A 25,075-nucleotide genomic window follows, 5' to 3' on the forward strand; every position below is an offset into this window, starting at 1 on the left:
TAATAGGCATGCACTGGTCCTTAGCTTCGGACAAATGGATGCTTGAGTATTAATCAACTCCCTTGGAGCCTTCTAACTTGTGGAGTCTTAACCCATGGGATTCCTCCAAGTAGGTGCTTGAAGTGGCCAAATGTAGCTCTCCAAAAGTTTTGTAATCCTGCCTATTACCCTGCTTCTTTCATCTGTGGGAGATTATGAATGTCTTTTGAATAGGACAAAAAAAATGGTGTGTTTCCTTCCTTTGGGGAATGCTAACCTTGAAAAGTTAATTCAGCTGGAAAGAAATGAATGAAGGATGATATGTAAGGAAGTGCTAGCTTTGTACCCAGTGTGAGCTAGGTTTGATTCAAATGAATTTGTTGTTCCTAATAGAGCAGTATTGCTTGCTGTGGTTGATGTTCTATTCCCACTCCATATCTGAAATGGTCTTTATTCCTTAATGTCAAAGAAGGTGCACCCGAAACGACTCAGCTTGGAGAGATTAAATTTTAAACATGGTTTTCTCTTGATTGTTGTTCAAAGCCCTTTCTTTCATCTGTTTTCAAAGAATTGCTTTTTTTTTTTCCCCAGAGAACCTCTTTTACAGCTATACATGGGCTTGGATGTATCTTGCATTCGTTCTCCGTCACAGCTCTGCTTTTGCTTAAAGTTTATAACAGTAGTAAATATTAGGGGGAAAAAAGTCAAGTGATGCATTTGTGGTCAATGTTTGGTTTCGTTTTTGCAAGTGGATCAGCTATACTAAGTTATGAAAGATGCTATAGTCCTGAATTGCTCTCTAAAGGAGCTGTTTTTTCTTTGCTGACTGTAGAGCAACCCTGCAGGAGATTAATTAACTCCCACAGCTACTTCACTTAAGTATTTAGAGTTGAATAACATGAACATTTTCCTACCTTTGCAAAATGTATTATGGTATACCATTTTAGGATGTGGGATTTGTTGAAACAATGCAGTACAATGAGGGATGCCTCTGTGACCTTGATTTGGTAACAGGAAAATGCTACTGTGGCTGGCTGCCAAAGGATGCTGTGGAGTGTACATAACACTTAAATCCTGTCTGAGCTTAATCTTCTTACAGTTTCGTAAGAATATACTGCTTGCACTAAGACACGTTGGTTAGTGACAATCAAACATTGGTTAGTGACAATCAAACAGGAAAATATACTGGTAAAATACTAAGTATTTGTATAAAGGGACATCAAGTATCATTGAGATGCTTCTCAGTACCTCATACTCTGTTTTGGTTTTTGATTTGGTATTCACATTGTTATTCCTGTTGAAATTAATATGAGATGTATATTTATACTGTATATATGTACTGAAATCTCCTTATAACCTAATCAAACATATGGCAAACTAAGTGTGAAAGAAAAGTGCTCTTGCTCTCTCTCTGAAGAGAAATAAATGGTACATGATTTATGCGATTGATACATTAGAGTCTAATGCTGTAAATTATACTCCCTCTAATAAAATGTGGTTGGTATTATACAGTGTATAATATTCTTTCTTTTTACTGAATACAGCTCTACTAAACTCTGAAAGATGAGAAATATCTGATAGCATTGTTGGAAGAAACAATTGAACAGGGTAATAAAGCTAGCAGATATTAGGCTGCCTAAGATAATTCTGATAGACAAAGTCTGGGTGGCAGTCAAATACCCATAACAACATGAGTATCTTGTTTGATTGAGCTTTTCTATTGATGGGAATCAATGGCTTGGTGTGAGGACTAGTGGATAGATAAAAGGTATTTAAATAAGAGAGGTTAAACACAAGTTTGGATGGGTTGCTGGAAGCTGACCAGATGTGGGTAAAATGTATTAATCAAACTTAGCAGCAGAACAAGTTTTAGCACTGTTCCTTTTCACTCAAATTCTTAAATTTCCTTTCAGATTGAGGAGGCCTAGCTAAATTCCTATATTTTTGTGGGTCTGTGCAATCTAACACTCCTGCTAATGGTTAATTTCAGAATCTGGATTAGTTCAGAAAAATTATTCTTAATGGTTTAGCACACTAGCATTTTCAGATGTGAATAGCACCTGCAAGAGAAGTCATTGTGTTTTAAGTCCCCTCAGTTCCCAGCAACTGCCCTCATTTTGTACTTGAAAGGATGCATATATGTGATTTCTGGGTGTTCATTACACCTAAAAATAACCCCAAACAAGACTTAAGGGTAGCCTTAAATAGTGTGTCTATAAGTATCCTTCTTGCAGATCTCCTCCCTGAATAAAAGTGTTACCTTTTTAACAGACTGCTCCTGACTTCTTCCCTGGACAGTCTTTAATCACGTTAATAGTGCAGAACCAGGAACATTGTGTGATTTAGTGCTTGCTTTAAGTAATTTTGTTAATGGTTAACTGTTATTAATGGTTAACAATTATTTATTGAAGTTTTTGAATAGCTGCTTTGATGGTATCAGTTTATTTCAGTTGCATGGTAGCTGAAATTATAAGCTGTATTTTGCAATTATTGCCAATTTCTTGCAATTAGTTTGTATTTTAGACCCTAAGCTTACCTTGTATGATTGACAACAGGGAAGATTGTGGAGTTTCTTGGAGTCAACTGCTAAGATTTTATGTATGTGAATGTCTTTTAAAGAATGAATTCTTCATCAGCTTGCATGAAAGTTCTAAATTTTATAATTTGATATCTCTGGCAAAATGTCTGTAATGCTGTCTATGAATGTTGCTTGCAGACTGGTATGCTTTGCATCAGCATCTTTCCCATATTAAAATAAGTAAGTCCTTTCTGTCTCCCTCTGTCATGTCACTTGTACCTCACATCATTTGCCACTGTGAAATTATTAGTGAACCTTTCCTTCTGGTTTGCCCGGGGGATGTTTTAAACTAGATACAGAAAACTGGACTGATACGCTAATCCCATAAAAATTATCTGGGTATCTTTTTTTGTCTCAATTAAGTCTTACAGCTCATGCAGTTAATTCAAAATGAAAAAGAAAGTGCTTTCCCATTGACTGTTAGGTTGAGGGGAAAAAAATTGTTTAGATTGCAGACTCAGGAACGTGACCTGTTACTGTAGGGAGAGATTTAAATATCTTCTCATTGCCAGAGTCTGGTATAAAGTATAGTAGAGTTCAAGCCTAATAGCTCTTACTTCATAGGTGCTATGAAGAAACTTTGCCTCTAGAGCTCATATTCTGAAACAAAATACTTTCTGTGAGATGGAGGTTTCATATTAATTTTTAATTCATAGACTAATTTACCATTTATTTTTGGGTTTGTTATACTGTGAAAGGAACATGTTTGTGAGCATTCTGGTGTATCTTTTCAGAGAGAAAGGTCAAGTAATTTTGCATTCAGTTAAAGATGCTGTGCTGCTTCTGCAAGTTTTAGAGGTACTAATGAGAAAAAGAGGAGGTGAAAATTTTGTTTATGACAAGTCGTTGATTCAATTATTATCTTTCTTGGTAAGGTATATTTTTAAAAGTGATTGTTTAAGAAGGTTCATATTTAATTGAATAAGGCTTTTTGCAGGGGAGATTGGACTAGATGACCTTCAAAAGTCCCTTCCAACCTAAACTATTTTATGATTCTATGAATCTGTGTAAAGGCTTTTATGTTAGACAATTTCTATTAACACTTTAATGAAAAAAATGCCTTTCAATGTGGTATAGTATAAACACAGTTGATGAAAAAAAAATGTATTATTTGCATCAAATGTGGTTAAAACACATTTGGTTCAACTGAAAGATTCAAATATGACTAATAAAAATGGCATACCTCTTCTGAGTAACTGTGAGCTGAGTGTGTGTTCTGAAAGCCAAAAGCAGTATTCTTTTGCATTGGTATTTCTCTAGATATTGTAGGGTCACTAGGGTTTGATTTGGTCTGTTATTTTTGAATAATGCGCTTTCTGTGAGTCTTGCAACACAAGTTGTGGTTGGGCTGGTTTTAATTTGTACTGGTTGTTGCTGAGGTAAGGGGAAGTGTTGTCCTCTGGCCACCCTCCTGCTCTCTTCCTACATCAATTTAATAGTGTGAATCTACACTGTTATTTTTGCTAAGTACCTGAAAGTTTTATGGAGATTGAAATGCTGGAGTGTGGTGAGAGATAAGAGAGATAATAGAGGGGATTTGGGGAACCAACAAATGGAGATTAAACAGTATTAAGGGCAAGTTTAGGGATCTTGGATGTGGAGACTGGGTCAGTGTATGTTATCTTCTTGAATAGGATTTTGTGCCAAGTCCAGCCTAGAGATTATATATTGTGATCAGTCAGATAGGAAGAAAAAAGACTGAGAAAAGGGATATAGAGGGAACTGAAATGCCAATAGGAAAAAAATCAAGTTTCCTGAAATACAGGAATAGTTATGAATACTTCATGTCACCAGTTTCTTTCTATAACCTTTCCCTCTACTCTGTGAGATGAGTTTAGATAAAACAACAACAAAGTTCCGTACAACCAAACAACAACAACTATTCCAAAGGTATCCAGGACAGTATTGCAATTTGTCTCCCTAGTGATTTGTGAAGTATATATGAGCACACATGGTCCATGTAAGTGAGATTCACATGGATAAGACTAATGAATATTGTCTGTCATTCCAAGTTTAAAAATGAGAAAATGAAGCTGTAATTTTCAGAATCCACATAGAATTGGCTTTGTCATGGGAACATGAGGCTCAAATTCTCTGTAATAGAAGCATATGCAACTCTCACCTGATTCTTAAAATGACTCCTGCATTCTAGATAAATGAGTATAGAGAAGTTTCTTCTTCTTTTCTAACTATCGCAGAGCTTTTCCAAAACTGAGCAAAGTGAGAAAATTAGGCATTTTTGATTAGTTCATTTCTTTGTATCTGGTTACCTTTTAGGATTTGTTTTAAAAATCTTGGTGCATATGAACTTGTGATTTTAGTAAATCTGGTTGCTCAGCAGCACCTTTGTCTTGATAACACTGTGGGCACTTGCAGAGGTGCTGCTGCCCTTCCGTGGTAGCTGTGCTCCTTCTCAGCAGGCACAGTCTCCAGCGGTCGTGGCACTGCTTCCCCTGCCGTGCTCTGGGGTGGTTGCTCCAGAGGTGTTATCGCTGTGGCCTGACACCTGCACTGTGTCATTACAGCAGGATTTCTCAGGAGTAAAGGACTGCAGTGTGGGAATTGTCTCTTTTTTCCCCCTCTTTGGGTGTAGCTTGTGTTTTATGGCAGAGGATGCAATAATCTGTGAGCACAGAAGTTGATGACCAGCAGGCACTGACTCAGCAGTTGCCCTGATCAGCATGTGCTCTGCTGAGTGCCAACAGCACTGTGAGAAGAAATGGCTGAGAGGGCTTGAGCATACATTGGTGAAATGTATATTGTTAGTACAGAATTACAGAATGTCTGGGGTAGGAAGGGACCTCTGGAGATTACCTAGTCCAACTGTCCCTGCTAAAGCAGGTTCACCTGGAGCAGGATCATGTCCAGGATGGGTTTCGAATATATCCAGGAAAGGAGACTGCAACCTCTCTGGGCAGCCTGTTTCAGTCTTCTGTCACCTTCAGAAAAGCTTTTCCTTATATTCAGATGCAGTTTCCTAATTCAGTTTGTGCCTATTACCCCTTGTCTTGCTGCTAAGCATCACTGAAAAGAGTCTGGCCTCTTCCTCTTGACACTGCATTTAAGATCTCTGTATGAATTGATAAGATCCCCTCTGTCATCTCTTCTCCAGACTACACAGGCCCAGCTCTCTTAGCCCTTGCTCTTAAGATAGATGTTCCAGTCCCCTCGCCATCTCTGTAGCCCTCTACCAGACTCTCCCCAGTAGTTTCTAGTCTTTCTGGGGCTAGGGAGCCCAGAACTCAGCAGACTCAGACCAGTCTCAACACTCCAGGTGTGGTCTCACCAGGAGACCAGAGTAAAGGGAGAGGATCACCTCCCTCAACCTGCTGACCACAAGAAAAATATTATGGAAGAGCCACTTGTTAGACTGGAGAGAGTCCAAGGGAAAGGCACTACAGCCTAGCACTTCTCATTCCAGCTGGCTGCAAGGTAGAGTTCTTTTTTTTCCTCTTTCCTATTGTTTTTATTTTTTCCCCAAACCACTTTAATTATTGGAGTTACTTTAGTTATTATATCTACTACTAAATCTTTGTGTATGCGAACCTGTCTCAGCATTCTTTGTGCGACTACCTTTTTCCTTGGAACACTTGAAGATTTGCAGCACCCCATTCTCCCCCTTTTTGTTTTTTGCCTGCTGTGCTAATTTGCTCATTAAATAATTCAGGTGAGGTTACAGCCAAGATGCATATGTTACGTAGAGAGCTGTTTCTATAAATGAAGGCCACAGTCATGACTGTGTACTCCTCTGGTATGCCATTTTTAGTAACGGTTCAGTGTTGTAAGAAGGTTTTGGATTAAGTTTAACAGCAGTGTGCCAACAGCTGATTATCTCTTTGTTCCTTGGAGTTTTTTTCTGTAGGGTAGGGGTTTTCTGTCTTTAGAATGACAAGAGACTTGTAGTTTTAGTTAAGATTAGATTATGTTTTAGTCCATTCTAGAGGTGAATAACACTGAGAGGAAAACTGAAATGACAACGTGGCTTGGTTTTATGATTATGTATTGTGGAAGATATTACATGGTGTCATACCACTGTAAGCCAAGTGTAATTAGGATGTGAACATGCATGCATCACTAAAATATGTACCAAGCACTCAAGGTCTGATAATTGTTGTTGATTATTCTCCTTAGTTACCTTTTTCTATTGTAAAATTATCTGGTTTGCCTCAGAAAGTAAATGTTCTGAATTCTTGCAGATTCCTGCTTCAGTGTCTTGAGGATCTTGATGCCAATCTACGGAAACTAAATTCACGTCTGTTTGTTATCCGTGGACAGCCAGCAGATGTTTTCCCCAGGCTCTTTAAGGTAAATGCCACCTTGCAGTTGTTGTTTCTAATCCACAAATATGACCAACAAACTAATTACAGCTAGGGGTATTTCTTGTACTGTTTCATTCAGTGCAAGTTATTCATGTAAATACTGATCTATCCTTGCAGTTTCTCATTAAGGTTGTGTTTTGAATTTTTCATCTCTAATGTACGTATCACCAACTGAGCTGAGTTGCTTTTAGACTTCACCCATTTCCAGAAACAGAATTTATTTCAAATCATTTGCTAAGTGTAGTTACTGTATAGTACTACATTTTTCTTTAGAAGTTCCCTTTGTAGTACTGAAATAAAATTTTGCCCACATGAATCCACATTCAAAGCCTGACCTGTAAAAGCGATGTTTTATTTAGGCCAAACATCTACTGTGATTGCTTTTTAGCCGTTAAAGGTGATTTAATAAGCTTTTTTCTAGTTGTAAGATTGTTAAAAGAAATTTCTAGTCAAAGAAATTTCAGGCTTTTGTGGGAAAGGGTCTTACTGAAAAAAATTAAAGCTGTGAGTGATTGTTACTGATAGTAATGTGTTGTCTATGGATAATTGTGTATTTAAGGTAGTAATGCTATAATAGTATAGTAAAAAATGAACAGTTGGCAAATTGATTTGAAGAGTTTTTTTTTCAGAATGATTGATTGAATTGAGATGACTGAAACAAGACGGGGAGGGGGGTGGGGGGGGGGGAAGCAAAAGGAAATATCCATTTTTCCAAAGAGGTCCTATGTTCATTATTTTTAATTCCCAAGTCTTCAACACCAACCTGAAAACTCAACCCAAACTCACATTTCTGTCTTCATTATTGTGCTTTTGTTGTGAAATGTTAACTGGATGATACTTCTGCTGGTCTTTCCTTAATTTCCCCTCAGTGGAGAATTTCCTGGAAGAGTAGTGTGGCATTGGCTGCTGCTTGCCTGCCTGTCAGATATTCAAGCTTGTATTTGTCTGCCAAACTTAGTTTGATTGCATTTAAATAGAAGCAAAGGTCTTTGTATTGTGTATTGCCTTCTGGATTTGAGCAACCTGTGACAAGTCTTAAATACTTTAATGGCTACTTTGACAGCTCCTGTTTCCTATATTGCTGCTAGGCTGATCTTTCTATGCCTGGTAGCATTGGATTGCCACATTTTTAGAATATTAATTTTAGTGCTGAGAAGAAAATTATTTTGGAATATAGATAGTGTACAGCAATCAAAAAAAAATATTCACTGGTTCCTCAAGTTAGTGTCTTTATCATATATTGGTTCACTGAGGGGCTTTTCAGGACGTCCTCTGTGCTCAAACAAGTTACTGCAGTTCTTGAGGATTTTTTTCATTTTGGCAGAAGTATACCTGGAACATGCATCTGTGTTTTATAATTATATCTCACAACTTCTTTTGCCAGAGCAGTAGCTGTACATCAGACAGTGCAGTGCAGTGAAGGGCTTATAACACTGAACAAAGCTTTTCAGATCATCCCTATTAAATGTCTCAAAGGTGAGCCATGATCCTGACCCTGAACGAACACATGTGGAAAAGATAAGTTCAGTTAAGTTTGGAAAAATAACTTCAGTTAAGTCATTAACTTAAGGTAGGAGATAGTGGAACTTCTGTAGAGCCCTATCAGGTGTCAGGAGCCTGCCAGTATCTGTGGATTTCCTGGGAATGAACGTATCACAGCTGTTTCTTGTTAAGGCTCTCCTTTTCACTGTCTGAAGGATTCCTTCAAAAGGCAGGACACTGATTTATCTTTATCCTTATAAAAGTCCTCAAACACCTTTAGGCTCTTTCATTTCAATTAAGTTTTGGCTTGTTCTTGCCTCATCCTCTTCAATTTGTCCTGGTCTGTTTTCTGTCTTTAGCTCTTTGGGCTTGGCTTAATAAAGAAAATAAAATTGAAACAATCACTAATTTTTTTAATGCATCAGTGTTGCTAAAACTGTTTGGCAGTATGAATGTGTGTAAAATTCTGTGTCCATGATTCTTCTAATTGCCTGGCTCATGCTGATGTGATCTGGGTGTATTCATATTACACAGCAGCTGTCTCAGTTTCTTGACTCCCTTAGGGATGTGACTCTGTGTCTTGGACACGTTTTTTTATGGTCTTCTTTGCAAAAAGCCAGAGGAAGGAAGGGTTTAGAAAAGTTTCTGCTGCAACTTGTCAGACAGTGGTTTTGTTACATTTATGAAATGGGAAGTAAATGTTACGTGATGGTGTAGGAGGTTGCTTGAGGATTCAAGGCTTGCTGGCTTAGTCTTGGCAGACTTAAGGATGGTGGGATCCCAGCCTTGTTACAAAGACTCCTTGGAATCATCTGTCCTCAGGGCTGGGCTTCATCTAGGAGAGAGCTGGAGTTCAGAAGTGAAATAGCACCCCAGGTGATTAGCACTGAGTGCCCTTGTCTCTGGTGTAAAGCAAATTCTCTGAAATATTATGGTGTATTAAATCAAGTCATTAAGATTCTGAGGAATTAGAGAGGTATTTGAGTTTGACTGACATGCTAACTTTCTAGGATTATCTTGCTCATACTTTACCTTTCCAACTTCCTACTGTTGAAGGAGCCTTTGCCATTATTGATCCCTTTGTTCCCTTCTTTTTCTTCACCTGTGACTGCTGGCCTTGGTAACAGCATCTGTGACATAAAGAATATTAGACATCAAGGCATAAGAGTGTTCTCTTTGTGGAAGACAGCCTTTTTTTCTTTTTTTTTTTTTTAATTAAGAATTTGAAAATTGTCTGAATGAGGAGAAGGGATTTGGAAAAGGTAAAGGAAGTGTTTGATGATAGGGTGGGACAGTATTTCCACCCCTCCTCCCTTGAAACTTCAGTTCTGTTGCTAAAGCTAACAGACATAAGTAAAAAGCTTTTCTACAGAGCAAGGTTCTTCTGCTGATCCATGTTCAGAAGACTGCCTTTGTCACCTTCCTTTTCTCTTAAGGTATGTGGATCCTAAAGTTAGAGATGAGTTTTCAAAATTTGCATGGAAATTGTTCCATTACAGTGAGCACCCATGGTAATAGGACAGATGGAGCCTTTCTTATGCCTGATAGCTACTTAGATGCCAAAAAGTTGACTTTATTTTTGTTATTCTGGGTGCTATATGTGTTTTGGCTCTTTCTGTATCTCTGATAACTATCCACAGGTAATAGCTGGTGTTCCATTTTGCCCATCCTTCCAGTTCTCCTTTCCCTGACCCTCCATCAGGCAGCTGAGTTGCTAAAGGAGCACACTTTTGGTTTGTGTTTTAGGAATGGAACATTGCAAAACTTTCAATTGAATATGATTCAGAACCATTTGGGAAGGAAAGAGATGCAGCTATCAAGAAACTGGCCAGTGAAGCTGGAGTGGAGGTCATTGTTCGAATTTCACACACATTGTATGACCTAGACAAGTAAGTTACCATTTAATTTACCTTGGATTTTAAAAAAAGGTGGGAAAAACCCCTTGGAATTTTATGTAGTATTTATTTGTATATTCTGGGCTACTTTCCACACCAAACAGTTCATAGTTAGAAAAACTGCAAATTTAGGTTTTGCTTTTATCCATCCATCCATCCAAATTTTATTACATACTCAGTAGAATTTTGAAACTCCAAAAAATGGTATGTAACTATATCTGAAATGCAGTTTTAATTTGGAGTTCTTTTGAAAATAATGTTCATCTTAATTACTTGTCATTTATAATTAATTTACTCAAACATGCCTGTAACTTCTCCCAAATAACATCTGGTTTTCTTTAGTTGTTTTGTTTGGTTTGTCTTTATTTCACTTTTTGTACACAAGTTATGAGAAAGTCCTTTGAGTTTTTTTAAGAACTATTTCCTACCAAATATCTATTCAATAAGTAATGGGAGATTGCTTGCTATCCCTGTGTTGCCTTATTTAATGTCTTGTTTATATTTTTCCACAGATCTATTTAATGGATTAGGTTAATTCCCTATTATGGAAACATAATCCACAAACTAGTTACAAGTATGATTTGTCTTCCTGTAACATTAAGTGATTTATTGTGGTAGCTGCCCGTTTTATTCTGTTACAAGCTGGTATATAAGAGACTGTTAGACACATGAGAGGGCAGTGAAATTGGAAGCATTTACTTTTTGAAACCAATAGCTGACTTCTTTTTTATTCTAAATTGATTTTTTTTCCCTCCCACCCACACACCCTGCTAAATAAGCATTTGGTTTCATCTATCACTTTGTAAATTTTTCTTCAAAGTTTTCCTTTTTTCCAAGATTTCAGATTTATTTAAAATGGCAATGCAAAACATGGATCTGTGTTTTTACAGCAGTCAGTGTGTATAAGCTACATGTAATTTTCCCCCCATATATTAAGGTAGTTCTAATATTGAGTACTGTTCTCAATACCAGAATGGGAAAGTGAATTTCTTTGAATGTAAATACCATGGCCTTGTGTGTGACTTTGATACTTCTGTATTTAGCTAGGATCTCTATCTGCTTTACTTATCTAGTCTTTTCTTTGCCTTGAACTGTCCGTGTTCAGTATATCCTTTTTCACAAGGGAATTTCTGTAACCCAGGCATGAAGAAAATTTACTTGGTTATAAACAGTTAATTTATGTGTCTCCCTAGTGGGGAAAGAAGGATGGTAGATTTAAAGTTCTAACTGTCTAGATTACCCTGTATATTTGGGATTGTAAGATGGAGAGAGGTAAGAAGATATTTCTCTGTATGTGTAGGTGTGTATATTTTATAATAAAAACTGTTAGATACTATTGTCATTATTGACATGGTATTTTCTTTTTTTCTTTAATGCAGAATAATAGAATTAAATGGAGGACAGCCTCCTCTTACTTACAAGCGATTTCAGACCCTAATTAGTAGAATGGAACCCCTGGAGATGCCTGTGGAGACTATAACCCCAGAAGTAATGAAAAAATGTACTACTCCAGTTTCTGATGACCATGATGAGAAATACGGTGTGCCATCACTTGAAGAGCTGGGTATGTTCTGAGATTGCTTTGACATTTTGAAAGAAGATGTAATCTCCCACTAAAAGCACGATACTTAAAAGAAGTGAGGTCCTGCTAGTGGTTAATTGTTAACCTGATGCAATTATGGCATACAAAAAGAACAAAAAAAAAAGATAATCGACTCTAACTTTTGGTTGTTTTCTGGTAAATGAGAAGTCAGGTCGAACTATACTAAATATTGTTTGGCTTCTTGTAATACAGCATAGCTGATTTCCCAGGGTGCCAAATAATCATTAAGCTACTAATTAATAGTCTTTGATGCTTCATTTTGTATTAAATACACTTTGTATCTTTGTGCTTCAGGTCATTAATCTGTCGTTTAACAAACTAGTTTTTAAAAAGCGCCCTCTTTTCTTGATATACTGAAAAAGATAGTAATGAGACAGTTAATTACTTTAGAAGGTTCTGGGGGGGCCGGGGGAAGTCTTAGATTTCTTTAAATGAAATTTTAAGCAATTGTATCAGCTGTGGTCCTGTGAATCTCCTCATCTCTTTCCTGTTTCCTCACACATCCCAAAATACAAGAAAACGTGGTATGACCTCCAAACTGCTAGCTAACAGAAGGCTCTGGACAGATTTTGGTTAACCTGTGACTGCCCTATCTAGTCCATTTGAACTCTCACAGAATAGACTTTGGTTTTTAATGCCTTTATAAGAAAAGATGATCTCACTATGCAGTGGTTAAGCTATAGGCAGACATGTTCTCCCATGCATCTGGTGAGCAATCTTGGGGCAGGTGGGAGGGTGTGGAAAAAATCTGATTATCTTCTTTTTATCTTTCTTTTGTGGCTCAAGTACATGTTTATCATCAGATTAACAATCTTTGTTAGTTAAGTTGAGGTCAGTGATATCTAGGAATGTTCTGAAGATGGCACTCACATTTTTACTGTGGTGGAAAAGTTTTTAGATATTCTGTAAATTACAAAAGTAATTGTTGCTTGTTAGTAATAATTAAAAAAAAAAAGGTTGCGGTTTTAGGATAGCTTGCATATTGAAGATTTGGAAAATGATAAAGGGGTCACTTCATGGGGAAAAAACCAAAAAAGCACAAAAGCCAACCAAACAAAAAAGCACCTTGCATCACCAGAAGAATTGGGACTGAAGTAAGACCAACATCTAAAATTTATAATGTATATGAATATAAATGTAAAGGAAAAACTTGAGTTTTGCTGCAAGTTAGAGGTATTGGATGTGCTTTGGGAAGGCTTGGTTGCATACTGTTTTAAAGCACAGTTTTTCATGTGTCCACCTTAGGGTTTTTCTCAGGATGCAGTAGTCAAGTGTCAATATGCTATAATTTTGTTGCCTTGCAGAATAAGCAAACAAGCAATTTCCTTGTTTCAATTTGTCTTTCAGGTTTTGACACAGATGGTCTGCCTTCTGCAGTATGGCCAGGGGGAGAAACTGAAGCCCTCACACGATTAGAGAGACACTTAGAGCGAAAGGTATGCTTCAGATTACTGCAGGCCTGACATATCTGGGAAACATAGTTACTCTTTTTAAATTAGACTGCGAAACCTAAAGGGATTTGGGCAAGTCGTGTTAGAGAAAAAATCAGACCCACAAACTTGAACTCAAGGTGTTAATGATATAAATCAATAGTTTATTTTTTAAAGATGATAGTAGATAATCTTTAATATGAATTTTAGAGATAGTCTGTTTTACTCTTCTGTATTAAAAAAAAAATAAATTATTTTTGAAGTAATTTTATTTGAAGCATACATTTTATAATTTTGAAGGGGAATTCCTCTGACAACTAATGTATCACTAGTTGTCTAGGTTTCTAGTGTATTGAAAAGAAAGGCACAAATAGCTCTGGAAGACAGTCCATGCCTTCTGCATTGAGTTGAATTACCTTCTAGAGATTCTGCTGTTTCAAAAGGAGCACCTGTGTATCGTAGGTGACCTGACCATCTGTCCAGTGTTTGGATTCAGTTACAGACAATGTGTGATTTCCCCCTTTGTTTCTTTGTAGCCTCTAGTCTGATTTTGCTGTGTGGGTTTTCTTTTGTTTTTTTAAGGCTTGGGTAGCAAACTTTGAAAGACCAAGAATGAATGCAAATTCCCTCCTGGCAAGCCCTACGGGGCTTAGTCCCTACCTCCGCTTTGGCTGTTTGTCCTGTCGGCTCTTTTACTTCAAGTTAACGGATCTGTACAAAAAGGTAGGACTTCTGTGTAGTCAGATATATATTGTTAAATGACATGGTTTTCCCCTATTTCTCCTAATAAAGTGTTTTTCTTTAATGATGATCTTCAGGTAAAAAAGAACAGCTCCCCTCCCCTCTCCCTCTATGGCCAGCTGTTATGGCGTGAATTTTTCTACACAGCGGCGACTAACAATCCACGGTTTGATAAAATGGAGGGGAATCCTATCTGTGTTCAAATTCCATGGGATAAGAATCCTGAGGCTTTGGCCAAATGGGCAGAAGGCAGGACAGGTTTTCCTTGGATTGATGCAATTATGACACAACTTCGTCAGGAAGGTTGGATTCACCATTTAGCCCGGCATGCTGTAGCATGCTTTTTGACTCGAGGTGACCTCTGGATTAGCTGGGAAGAAGGAATGAAGGTATTGTTTCTTATTCTTGAATTTCTTAAAGTACTTGTTAAAGTTTCAGATAGTCATCCTAGAATTGTTACTGTGTGTGCTGTAAGTTGGATTTTAAACCTTAAATTGTGGGCAAAACTAAATCAGTTCTGATAAACCAGGTGTGCTGAAATTTTTCCTCTTGGATCTCCCCTTTTACTGAAACGTTAAGAGTGTTTCTTGCAGTCAAAATAGGTCTGAAATTCTCTTAAATTTGAGATTTCTTGTTAAATCTTGACAAGTAAGCATGGATAACTATTGTAATTTAGATTTATTTCTTTCCCAGTCATTCTGTGTATGAATAATTTCTGTTCATGTCTTGAATCTGCTTCCCTGCAAAGGGGAAGAGAGAAAACTGACAATGTCCCTTCAGCAATTTCTGTCACTTTGCCCAGTGTTAGAACTGTGAGTAAAGGCAACACAATTTGGCTGAAGGCTCAATGCAGTTAATTTTAAGCAAGTATAAGATGCTGAAGTTCAAATTTAAGATGTCAGGTTTTTGAAGAAAACAATGGAATAATTTATTCTCACTAATTAATTGAATCAATTTTACATTTTTAGAAGGGTAGCATAACTTTTACTGAGCAATAATAATAATCTATGAAAAATTGAGAATCGGAGAATTTTATTTTTGAAATCTAAAAAAATTTAATTTACATCAGGATTTTGACCCCATACTTCTATATGTATATAATCATAGGAAATTTCCTTTCTTAACAAATCAGTTGTAAGCAAACACCTTTCAATTTAAAAAAATTTGGTTACTTCTGCAGTTCACAAATACAGACATTGGAGATTCACATACATGGGTAACTCAGTATATTACAGATAAATTACTCTGTAAATTACAGATACATGGCAGCTTGTTCTTACTTTTTCAATAATGCAGATACATGAAGGCCCCAAACTTGTGCAGTGGAAATAGGTTCAACTCAAACTTCCTTAGGTAGCAAAAGTTAATCTGGCCTTCCATGTGGTGTTATTTCCAAAGTCTTACTACATGGCAGCATCTAGTGGAATAATTGTGTGCTAACACACTTCCTGTTTAAAGATCTTGTTGCATTATGAGTCACCATCTATTTGAAATGTTTTTTGAAAGCATTTTAAGATAAATCCTAGTTCTTCAAAACAAACTTTTTTCCCAAGTAGTTGCAGATATTTATTAAAAGATACTTTTGTAATGCTTATTCACTGTATACTGTGGAATGAATGCCTTATTGAGTATATGGAGAGAAAGATGGAGAGATCATTGTTTAATGGTATTATTACCTTACTTAGACCTTGTATAGGAATTGTATTAGTTGAAGTTGGATGGCAGTACCAAGATGTTGAGTTTTTACTGCCTTAGCATGAAGACAGATGGTTACTTTGGAAAATTTGGAAATGGAAATCAGAATTTGCAAAAATACGTATTAAATAAGTATATGTTCTTAAAACTACTTCTAGGTACACTCTTTTTATAAAAGGTCCTTGAGCATTGTCCTTCACAGAATGAGGCTTTGCTCTGTTTTTTGTCAGTCTGCATTGCTGTGATCTGACTGAAGAGACAGACTTCCTTTTATACAAATTGGTACTGTCTGTGTTGAAGATGAAAAAACAATCAGTGCTGGAAGCTTCAATGTTTCACAGCTACTGAGCTCCTGATTTAAAGTAAAGCCCTTATATATCTTTAACTTTCTCATGTTTTGTTGGGGGTTTTTTAAACTGTAATCAGGTAGCAAATTAAAATTACAGTGTTTGGAAGATTTCTTTTTTTTTTTTTGGTCTTCAGACCAGAATTCATTATCTGTAACATCACCCTTCAGTGTTCTTGGTGGTTCATAATGCCTCTAAGAGTATGAGTGTGTTCTCAAAACTATGACTTGCTAGATTAACTATATGCCTTTAAGAGCACAACTTCTGCATGTTGTTCTGCCCTGAAACTCTTGAATTCTACTCTTGGGATTCCTCACATAGTGAAAAGTGTGGAAGTTGAGGTATTCAGACCAGCAATTTGAGTTCAAAATGTACTTTGTATGTTCCTTTTGTATGTTTTCTGGAAGTTTGCAAAGCTTACTCAGTTGTGATGTGATGAAGCAATTCCGAAAACAGCAAATGCGACTTGGAAGCCATGAGGCACCAGCCATCCTTTGGGGATTCATTTTTCAAGGATGTGTTTATGTAAGATTGTGTAGCTTCCTGTGATGCTTACAGGATAAAAGCCTGGTTTTGATTTTTTTCTTTTGTTCTTGAGTTTGGTATTAAGGCATTTGTAATTGCATACTGAGCATTCTGTGAATGCTGCCAGGTAGAAAAGAGCTTAAAGCAGAAACTCAGGAGCTAATGCTGAATAAGTAGGTGTACTGAAGGTGTGCCATGCCCAGACTAACTTGTTGCACTGCTTTCTTAAGGTCTTTGAAGAGCTGTTACTTGATGCAGATTGGAGTGTGAATGCTGGAAGCTGGATGTGGCTGTCCTGTAGTTCCTTCTTTCAGCAGTTTTTTCACTGCTACTGCCCAGTGGGTTTTGGCAGAAGAACTGACCCAAATGGGGATTATATCAGGTAACTCACAATCCAGAAATTGCAGTGATTGATTCATGGGTTGCTTAAATTATCTAGCAACTTTATACTTAACATGACCTTTTTACCTTTTTGTAATTTTTTTAAAGACGTTATTTGCCAGTACTTAGAGGTTTCCCTGCAAAATACATCTATGATCCCTGGAATGCCCCAGAGAGCATCCAGAAGGCGGCAAAATGTATTATAGGAGTTAATTATCCCAAACCAATGGTAAACCATGCAGAGGCAAGCCGTCTGAATATTGAGAGGATGAAACAGATCTACCAGCAGCTTTCACGATACAGAGGACTGGGTATGATTATAGAATATTTGCTTTAGTTATTTATTTAAAACTTCTCTCACCTTCTAGCAATTAATAATTTAGTCTCATAGCAGTGAGAATTAGGTCTAAGTTCAGGGTGGTGACCAGGGTTCATATCCAAGTAAATATTATATGTAACTGAGAAAGGAAAGAGTTTGAGGGGAGTACCTGTCCAAAATATTGCCTGAATTTGCTTTTCTGTGGGTGTTTAGAAGTGTTCTTGTTAAGCTGGGCCTTTTGTGCATTCTGATAAACTGTCGTACAGTTAAGTTTTAGCAGCAGTGGTTAGAAATTTAATATGGTTTCTAACTTCAGCAATACTGTATCTGCATATGCAAATGATGTTGCAGAAGTAGGTGCCAACCCAGCCCCTGGTGGATTCTTCCCCTTTGCACCTCAACCAGGTGCATTGTACTGCTCAGGAAAGTATGAGCAGTCAGTATGTTCAGATATTAATTGTTGCACTTAAACTCAACACACTGGATATGTGTAACTAAGGAATATTGGAAAAGCGATGCAGAATATGATGTAGAAAAATTTAAGTTAAGTAAATGTGAACTAAAATTGTTTGGCAAGAAACAGGAACAGGCAAGACAGAGAGGTGTTCTGTCATAAAATAAACCACTCAAGATGTGAGGGTGGAGAATTTGCTCTCACAAGGGAAACAGAATGCTGCACTTGATTTTTTATTTTTTCTTCCCCTCCTTGCTATCTTTCTTAAATATATTTATTTTCATTTTTAGGTCTTCTTGCAACTGTGCCTTCTAATCCAAATGGAAATGGAAATGGTGGCCTAATGGGCTATTCACCAGGAGAAAGCATTTCTGGTTGTGTTAGTACAGGAGGTCAGTCAAATTCTTTCAATACATAGAATTATTGGGACTGAACTACATGAACTTCTTTTATAATGCCCTTGCCATTTTGTATTATAAAAAAGAACTGCTTTCATATGACAATTTTGAGTGCAAATCACAAATATTTTTAAATTTATTCACTGGTAGTATTTGTATATAGACATTGTTAAATTATTTTTTTAATCTCAAGTACGCAAATATTTTTCACCTATGTTTTTTTCCCCTCCAAAAATTACTTATTAACTAGTATCAAACAATTTGATTTCAAAAGCATTTGTATGTTATTTTCTCCTAGAAGTGCATAAGCACCCTGATATTTATAATAAGGAGTGACTTGTGAACTTTCAAGTGAGAATTATTAACTTTTAAAATTTTCTAATGCTGGTATTAGATTACATACTGGAATTTATTTCTACAAAATAAAAATAAGAACAGTATTAAGATTGAATTAACCCATGGTGTATTTTAAATACTTAAATTCTATATACACCTTAGACTCTTCAATATAAAATGATACAGCAGAACTGGAAATCTGTATTATTGCAGTTATTATTACAGGTTTTATATTCTTCGTAGGCTTTAGTCAAGGTTAGAAGCAGATTGTGGAGGAAGATGGACCTTACTGTTCTTAGCCAGTACAGTTCTCCTAAAGCTTTAAAATACAAACTCCTTAAAGCTGGGTGCTTGAGCTTTTGTTTCGTATACATTTAGGACCTGTATAAAACAAGAAGGGTTTATTTTTTAAAAATTAACATTATGTGCACTCTTTTCTCTTTGAAATGCATTCATGTATACATGTACTTAAGCTTTTCACATCAGAAATGCATTCCTTTTGTAGGAAGTTCAGTGAATTTTGGAAGACAAAAACTATTAGAGCTTTGGACCTATAATGAGGTGGTTTGAAAAAGAAAGTTTAAAAGCCACAATAAGCAGCCTATCACTTGAAGACAGGGGTAAACCCCCCACATTTTAGATCCCAGAACTGGAGTTGTACCTTCTGTTATGTTTAACTCTTCTCCCTGCCTCTCCAGGAGCTCAACTGGGAACTGGTGATGGTCATTCTGTTGTTCAGTCATGTGCCCTGGGAGACTCTCATACAGGAACAAGTGGAATTCAGCAGCAAGGTATTATGACAGTGCCTGTCTGTAGAGGATCTCCAAATCCTTGCAGCTATGGAAAACCAGACAAAACATCAAAATAGCATGGATAGATTTTGGGTGACAGCTGCTGTCTACAACATGAACTGACCTTGTTTCTGTTCTTGAAACATAGAAATTATTTCTTAGCGTGGACTTGCTTATCTTGTCATTTTTATCCTTAAAGTGCTCATCTAGAGAAGTATTTGTATGTTTTGAGTGGGAGGGATCACAAGTATGACTAAACAAAAATTAATAAACAATATCCTAGGCTACTTTAAAAGAAACTGAAAACCAGAAGTTCACCTTGGGTATTGGATAGCAAAATCGTATGTTATCTTTTCCCTGATTTCACTACCACTCTTTCCATATATAATTAATTTCCACAGTTTTGTGTGGATAGTTTCTAATTGTAGAACCAAATTTTTGTTAACTATACAGAACCTTAAGCTGTGGTTTGTGATAGATCCAATTTGCAATGAAATTTAACCCAACTGTTTGTTTCTTTGCAGTCTTAACAGAGGTGGTGTGTTTACTGATCAGGAAAGGCTGTAATCTGTGTTTTGTTTAAGCACCCAGAACGTTACCGGAACACGACAACTGTTCAGAACAAGAAACCTTGCAACTGCTTCTGCTGATTGCACTATTCATGCAGAACACTCAGTTTCAAGGTTGCCAGTAGATAGTTTACATGAATCAGAAGGAAGTTCTCCTCTTTCTTTTAAGTTACTTGCTTTTTTTGTTTTTCCACAGCTAAGTTATGCCAGGGATTCATTAACATTGCTATAACAAAATAATAGAAAGGATAAGGAGACTTGGCAGAAGTAATGTTAAAATTTATAACAACTTTAAATCTTTGGCTATACAAGCATTCTGCTTGTTGCAAATATAATGCATAAATATGTAGGCACTAAATGTTGTTCACTCTGCAGATATAAGTGCATATATGTTTAACTGCTGTAGACTACCACGAGGCTTATTTTTCTTTTGCCTAAGAACTCTTCTGCATTCAGGATAGTTTCTGGCAGGATTTTTCTTGATGATGGAAAATAAATCAATTGGCTCCTTTTTGTTGTTGTAAAGAACATAATTTTACACTTGCTTGCAGCTCTTAATTTTTTGTAGTATAATAAATATCTACTGTATCTGAACAGGTTACTGTCAAGCAAGTAGTATCTTACACTATGCTCATGGAGACAATCAGCAATCACACTTATTGCAAGCAGGTAATTTAAACAACAACAACAAAAAAACCCCAAACACTTTTCTTGGATATATAAGGGTGCAATAGAGTCTTAATGTAAACACTGATTTTAAATTATCAGGAAGAACGGCCCTTGGTACTGGCATTAGTGCAGGGAAACGCCCAAATCCAGAAGAAGAAACTCAGAGCGTTGGACCAAAAGTCCAGCGACAGAGCACAAATTAAACTGGTAAGATCTGAGGCACCTTAAAGTTATCAAAGTTCTGTACAAATTTTGTGTCTGTGATAACATTCATGTCACTGCAATGCAAAGGATCCTGAACTATTGCTGTAAATACTTCTTTTCTGGGGACTGTACAAACAGACAGTACGAAATTCTGGCTCTTAGAGTTTGTGAAGTATGAGATAGGAAGCAGTTGCAAAAATAGACTGTGACTGAAGATTATCAGACACAGATCCAGGTGTTAATGAAGGGAAGATGGATAAACTGTGGATTTAATACATTAGCAGAGCTGCTTAAGTAGCTTCAGTTACTCTCTGCTTCCACATCTCACCTTAAGTTGTGCTAGTAGCATTGTTTGTGTGAATGTATGGTGACCTGAATCAGGAGACTAAGACAACTTAAAAGGAAGAGCTTAGGGCCTGGATTAGTTTAGATGTCTAAGTGGACTAATCAGAACATGTTTCAGAGAGATACTGTCAAAAATGTGCAAAATGCTGATGTGGTTCTTGAGTGTGAAGATGTAGGGACAAATAAGATTTGAAGATGTGAGCCTTTGTCATTGGTCTGTAATTGAAGCAGGTTACTCAGACTGCCCAAGTTTGTCAAGCTGTGATGAAAAAGACTTGAATTTGGAGAGGGCATTGTAAATGGATACTCACAAACAGGTGTGAAAATGTGGAGAGAGCAGCAGAAAACTGGAGAAGGAGGTGTTCTATGTGTAAAATTATTAACACAGAGAAGATAAGTTGATTGTGGTTTTTGGATAAAGTTAGGAACAGGATAGAGGAAAGAGAAAGCCAAAATTGTTATACCTCTTCCCTCAGTGGGCTTGTTTTGAGAGGAACATGGAAGATGGCCTGAAAAGAAATAAGATTAAAGAGTAATTACTAAGGAGAAAAGCCTTGAGGACTGTCTGAAATAAGAGGGGACAGGATTTCAAAACTGGGAGTACAGCTGCAAAGGTTAAAGGTGACTGAGATGTTTAAAAAAACCAAGTGGAGCATTGCTCATTGTGAAATTTGAAGAATAAATAAGAATAGCGCAACAAGCAAGATAATAGCACATGGAGAGACATTGTTGGAACTGGAAAACAGGGAATTCATACAACAAGTTTAGGAGATACATTTATCATCTCTAGAGATAAAAAGGGAAATTCAGTCTACTTCATTTGGTTTTGATAGCGAGATCTAATTTTGCTTGTTATACAGTGGCAGCACTTTGTCAAAGTTACTGTGGTGCATTAGGAGCAATTGTGTTGTACTGATTTGATTCAGTGCAGAGCCACAGCGTTGTTTCCATAACGCTGTCAACTGAGGAAGTGAGCTGAGACCTTAGTGAGTGATCCATCTGCTATTTTCTCACATACTGGAAGCCCTGTAAACTGCTTCTGTGTTGTCAAACTGATTTCTGTTACTTGGATGGACCTGAGTGGAACATAATTCCAAGAGAGTCTGTGTTTCAGTAGCTGTCTAATCCTTAGTATGTGTAGATTCATTCAGCATCCATGTTTTGTATTGCAGAATTCCTTAGGTGCTCGTGTCTGTGTAGAAGAACTACCTGCAGAGCGAACGTCTGGTTCCTGTCTAAGCTCTTTTTCAATTGAGAGACAGGTTGGAGGGGTTTTTAGTTTGGCAGAGAAGATGATTTTGTTAGGGGTGTTCAAAGCATGCTGCAAAAGCATTATAGTCAATACAAGCATCAGCCAAGATCATACTCAAAAACACTGCTGGCAAAAGGTTGTGCACTTCTGAATGGCACTAAAGTACAGCGTACAGAGGCTTTTGTTGGGTTTCTCTTATTTTGTTTCCTTGTCCTTTTAGCCTCTAGGGTGAGAAATAAGAATTCTGAGTATCTGGGCCAGTACAGACTGGGACAGGGCTTCCTGCATTGAGAAGGGGGGGAACAATATTGGTCCCCTGAATTACTTCTGTCTTCAAAGACTCACATCAAACTGCTTAAGAATATTTTTTTTCTTTTTTTCTTGCAGCTTGATTGGAAGAGAAGTTTTCCACTCAAAGAACACATGGGACAAAATTCCTGCTACTCTGTATTGGAGCTAAAGTGTTGTGAGAGTTCATGTTCTAAAATTACATACTTTTTCATAAATTATTTTCAATTGTTCTCAGTTGTTGTAAACAAGTCCAATTTTTGGAATGCATTATTTCTAACTGGCATTTCTATGGTTTTTAACTTTTTAATGACTCTTTCACAAAGGGCAAATTGAGTTTTGTATATAAAGTATTTGGTGAAGAATTTGCTAACTTATTGTAAATATAAATATTCATGATTAGTGATAGACCCATCAATATATTTTTGATAATCTTTCATGTATATGGTAGTAGGAAAAGCTATAGTGCTGTTCTGAAAAACAGATGAAAATAGAGAGTTGGAAGTTTTTAAATTGTTATTATTTTTAGATTCCATATTTGAGCTCTGTATGATCAATGTCATATTTTCATAATGTAAGTGCTTAGGACTGTGTTTAATCAAATACAGTAGAGTTGTAACCGTAATTAATCACATCTGTATATAAAACATATGCCAATTTTAGTCAAGTTGTAAGATTTTCATGTATATGTCCAGTCCTTGTATTTCTCAGTTGCCTTGTTCAGTAATGACATACCTTGTTAATAAAAGAAAATTGTATATATAGATACATATGTTTGTCTTTTGTGTGCTCTGTTGCTCCTGCTTGTATTTCCAAACAGAATCATTTCAGGAAAGAAGAGAAATACTCTTTTTAGACTTAATCTGGAAGTTGCAAACAGTGAACTATATTACCTTTTACTTCCAATTTTCATGATATTGAAGCAAAACAATATTCAAATTATCCAGGCATTTTTCTTTGAACTGCATGTATGTATTCTGACCATTAAAGGGTTTTCACCAATGTACTTATTAAGTGTTCCTTCACAATCTAGGTGTTTGGGTTGGTTTTTTTTCCCAGCTATAATTACAGTTTGCTTGATAGCTGTGAAGTCTTTCTTGCAATGCATTTAATTTGCTGCTTTTTGAGGCTGTTGATTTCAGACTTCCATGAATGCTCAGTCAATACTGTCTCAAATGTTTGTGAGCAGTTGTATCTGTTTTCTCAGACCATTAAGATCTTTGAAGAAGCAATATGAATTTGCATATTACTAAGTCAATTTCCTACTTGAATGGGTGCCCAAATTAAAATCCTAGAACATCCTGAGTTGGAAGGGACCCAGAAGGATCACCGAATCCAACTTCTGGCCCTGTACACCACTATCCCCAAGAATCTCATGCACCATGTACCTGAGAGCATTGTCCAAATGCTTTTTGAACTCTGTCAGGCTGGTGCTGTGACCACTTCCCTGAGGACACTGTTCCAGTGCCCAACCACCCTCTGGTGAAGAATCTTTCCCAGACATCCAACCTAAACCTCTCCTGACACAACTTCAGGCCAGTCCCTCAGGTCCTGCCACTGGTCACCACAGAGAAGAGATCAGTGCCTGCCCCTCCTCTTCCCCTCACAAGAATTTGTAACTGCAGTGAGGTCTCCCCTCAGTCTCCTCCAGGCTGGACAGACCAACTGACCTCAGCTGCTCCTCACACAGCTTTCCCTCATGGCCCTTCACCATCTTTGTGCCCTCCTTTGGGCTCTGAGAGCTTTAGATCCTTCTCATTTTGTGGCACCCAGAACTGCCCCCAGCACTGGAGGTGAGGCTGTCCCAGAGCAGAGGGGACAATCCCCTCCCTTGCCTGGCTGGCCATGCTGGGTCTGATGTCCCCAGGACAGGGTTGGCCCTCCTGGCTGCCAGGGCACTGCTGGCTCGTGTTCAACTTGCCATCAACCCTCAGGTCCCTTCCCATGGCACTTCCCCAGCATCTAATTTGTTATTTGTATTAATTATTAATTAATTCTACAGCAAGAGGAGTTAATTACCTTATTCTTAGTATCAGATGGGTGACTTCTAGACAAGGGGCACTTCTGTGTACTGGTTTAAAATTCAGATTAGATTTTTGGGTTAATGGCATATGCAGCAGAGTTCTTGTGGCAGAATAAACTACCATGGTGCTAGATTGTAGATTACAGTTGTTAAGGTAAATATCTCTACATACTGATTTGTATACAATGGCAAAATCAAAAATACCACTAAGAAAATAGAGGCATGTCTATTGAGGTAGACAATGTTTGAAATTGATGAAAAAACTCAGTGGTGAGAATAGAGAAGCAGATGCTAGGTATTTTCCACAGATCAATCCAAGTAAAATGGAAGGGTTGGAACATACATAATAAGGAGAATAAACAATTCATTTTTTGTTTAAGTCGTCTTAAAAATAGAAAAAAAAAATAGGAAGAAAGAAATAGGCCTAGACTGCCTTAAGACATGTTTTACTC

The 25,075-nt window shown here is 37.1% G+C and overlaps 1 protein-coding gene across 2 annotated transcripts in view; it reads left to right on the top strand.

Moving 5' to 3' along the window:
- Nucleotides 1–23,370, top strand: part of LOC131592943 (cryptochrome-1) — a 39,119-nt gene extending 15,749 nt beyond the window's left edge. Inside the window, exons 2-14 of one of the 2 annotated variants that reach the window (XM_058864895.1) lie at nt 6,754–6,862; nt 10,105–10,247; nt 11,633–11,817; nt 13,204–13,292; nt 13,869–14,009; nt 14,105–14,416; nt 16,825–16,976; nt 17,084–17,286; nt 18,039–18,140; nt 19,181–19,273; nt 20,440–20,511; nt 20,611–20,718; nt 22,700–23,370. In XM_058864895.1, the coding sequence (XP_058720878.1) occupies nt 6,754–6,862; nt 10,105–10,247; nt 11,633–11,817; nt 13,204–13,292; nt 13,869–14,009; nt 14,105–14,416; nt 16,825–16,976; nt 17,084–17,286; nt 18,039–18,140; nt 19,181–19,273; nt 20,440–20,511; nt 20,611–20,714 (1,705 nt within the window). In that variant the 3' untranslated portion in view covers nt 20,715–20,718; nt 22,700–23,370. The remainder of the gene's footprint in view (nt 1–6,753; nt 6,863–10,104; nt 10,248–11,632; nt 11,818–13,203; nt 13,293–13,868; nt 14,010–14,104; nt 14,417–16,824; nt 16,977–17,083; nt 17,287–18,038; nt 18,141–19,180; nt 19,274–20,439; nt 20,512–20,610; nt 20,719–22,699) is intronic. The other variant, XM_058864896.1, reaches the window with a different exon arrangement.
- The last annotated feature ends 1,705 nt before the right edge of the window (nt 23,371–25,075 follow it).

Source organism: Poecile atricapillus, chromosome Z, assembly GCF_030490865.1.
Source record: "Poecile atricapillus isolate bPoeAtr1 chromosome Z, bPoeAtr1.hap1, whole genome shotgun sequence".
NCBI lineage: Eukaryota > Metazoa > Chordata > Aves > Passeriformes > Paridae > Poecile > Poecile atricapillus.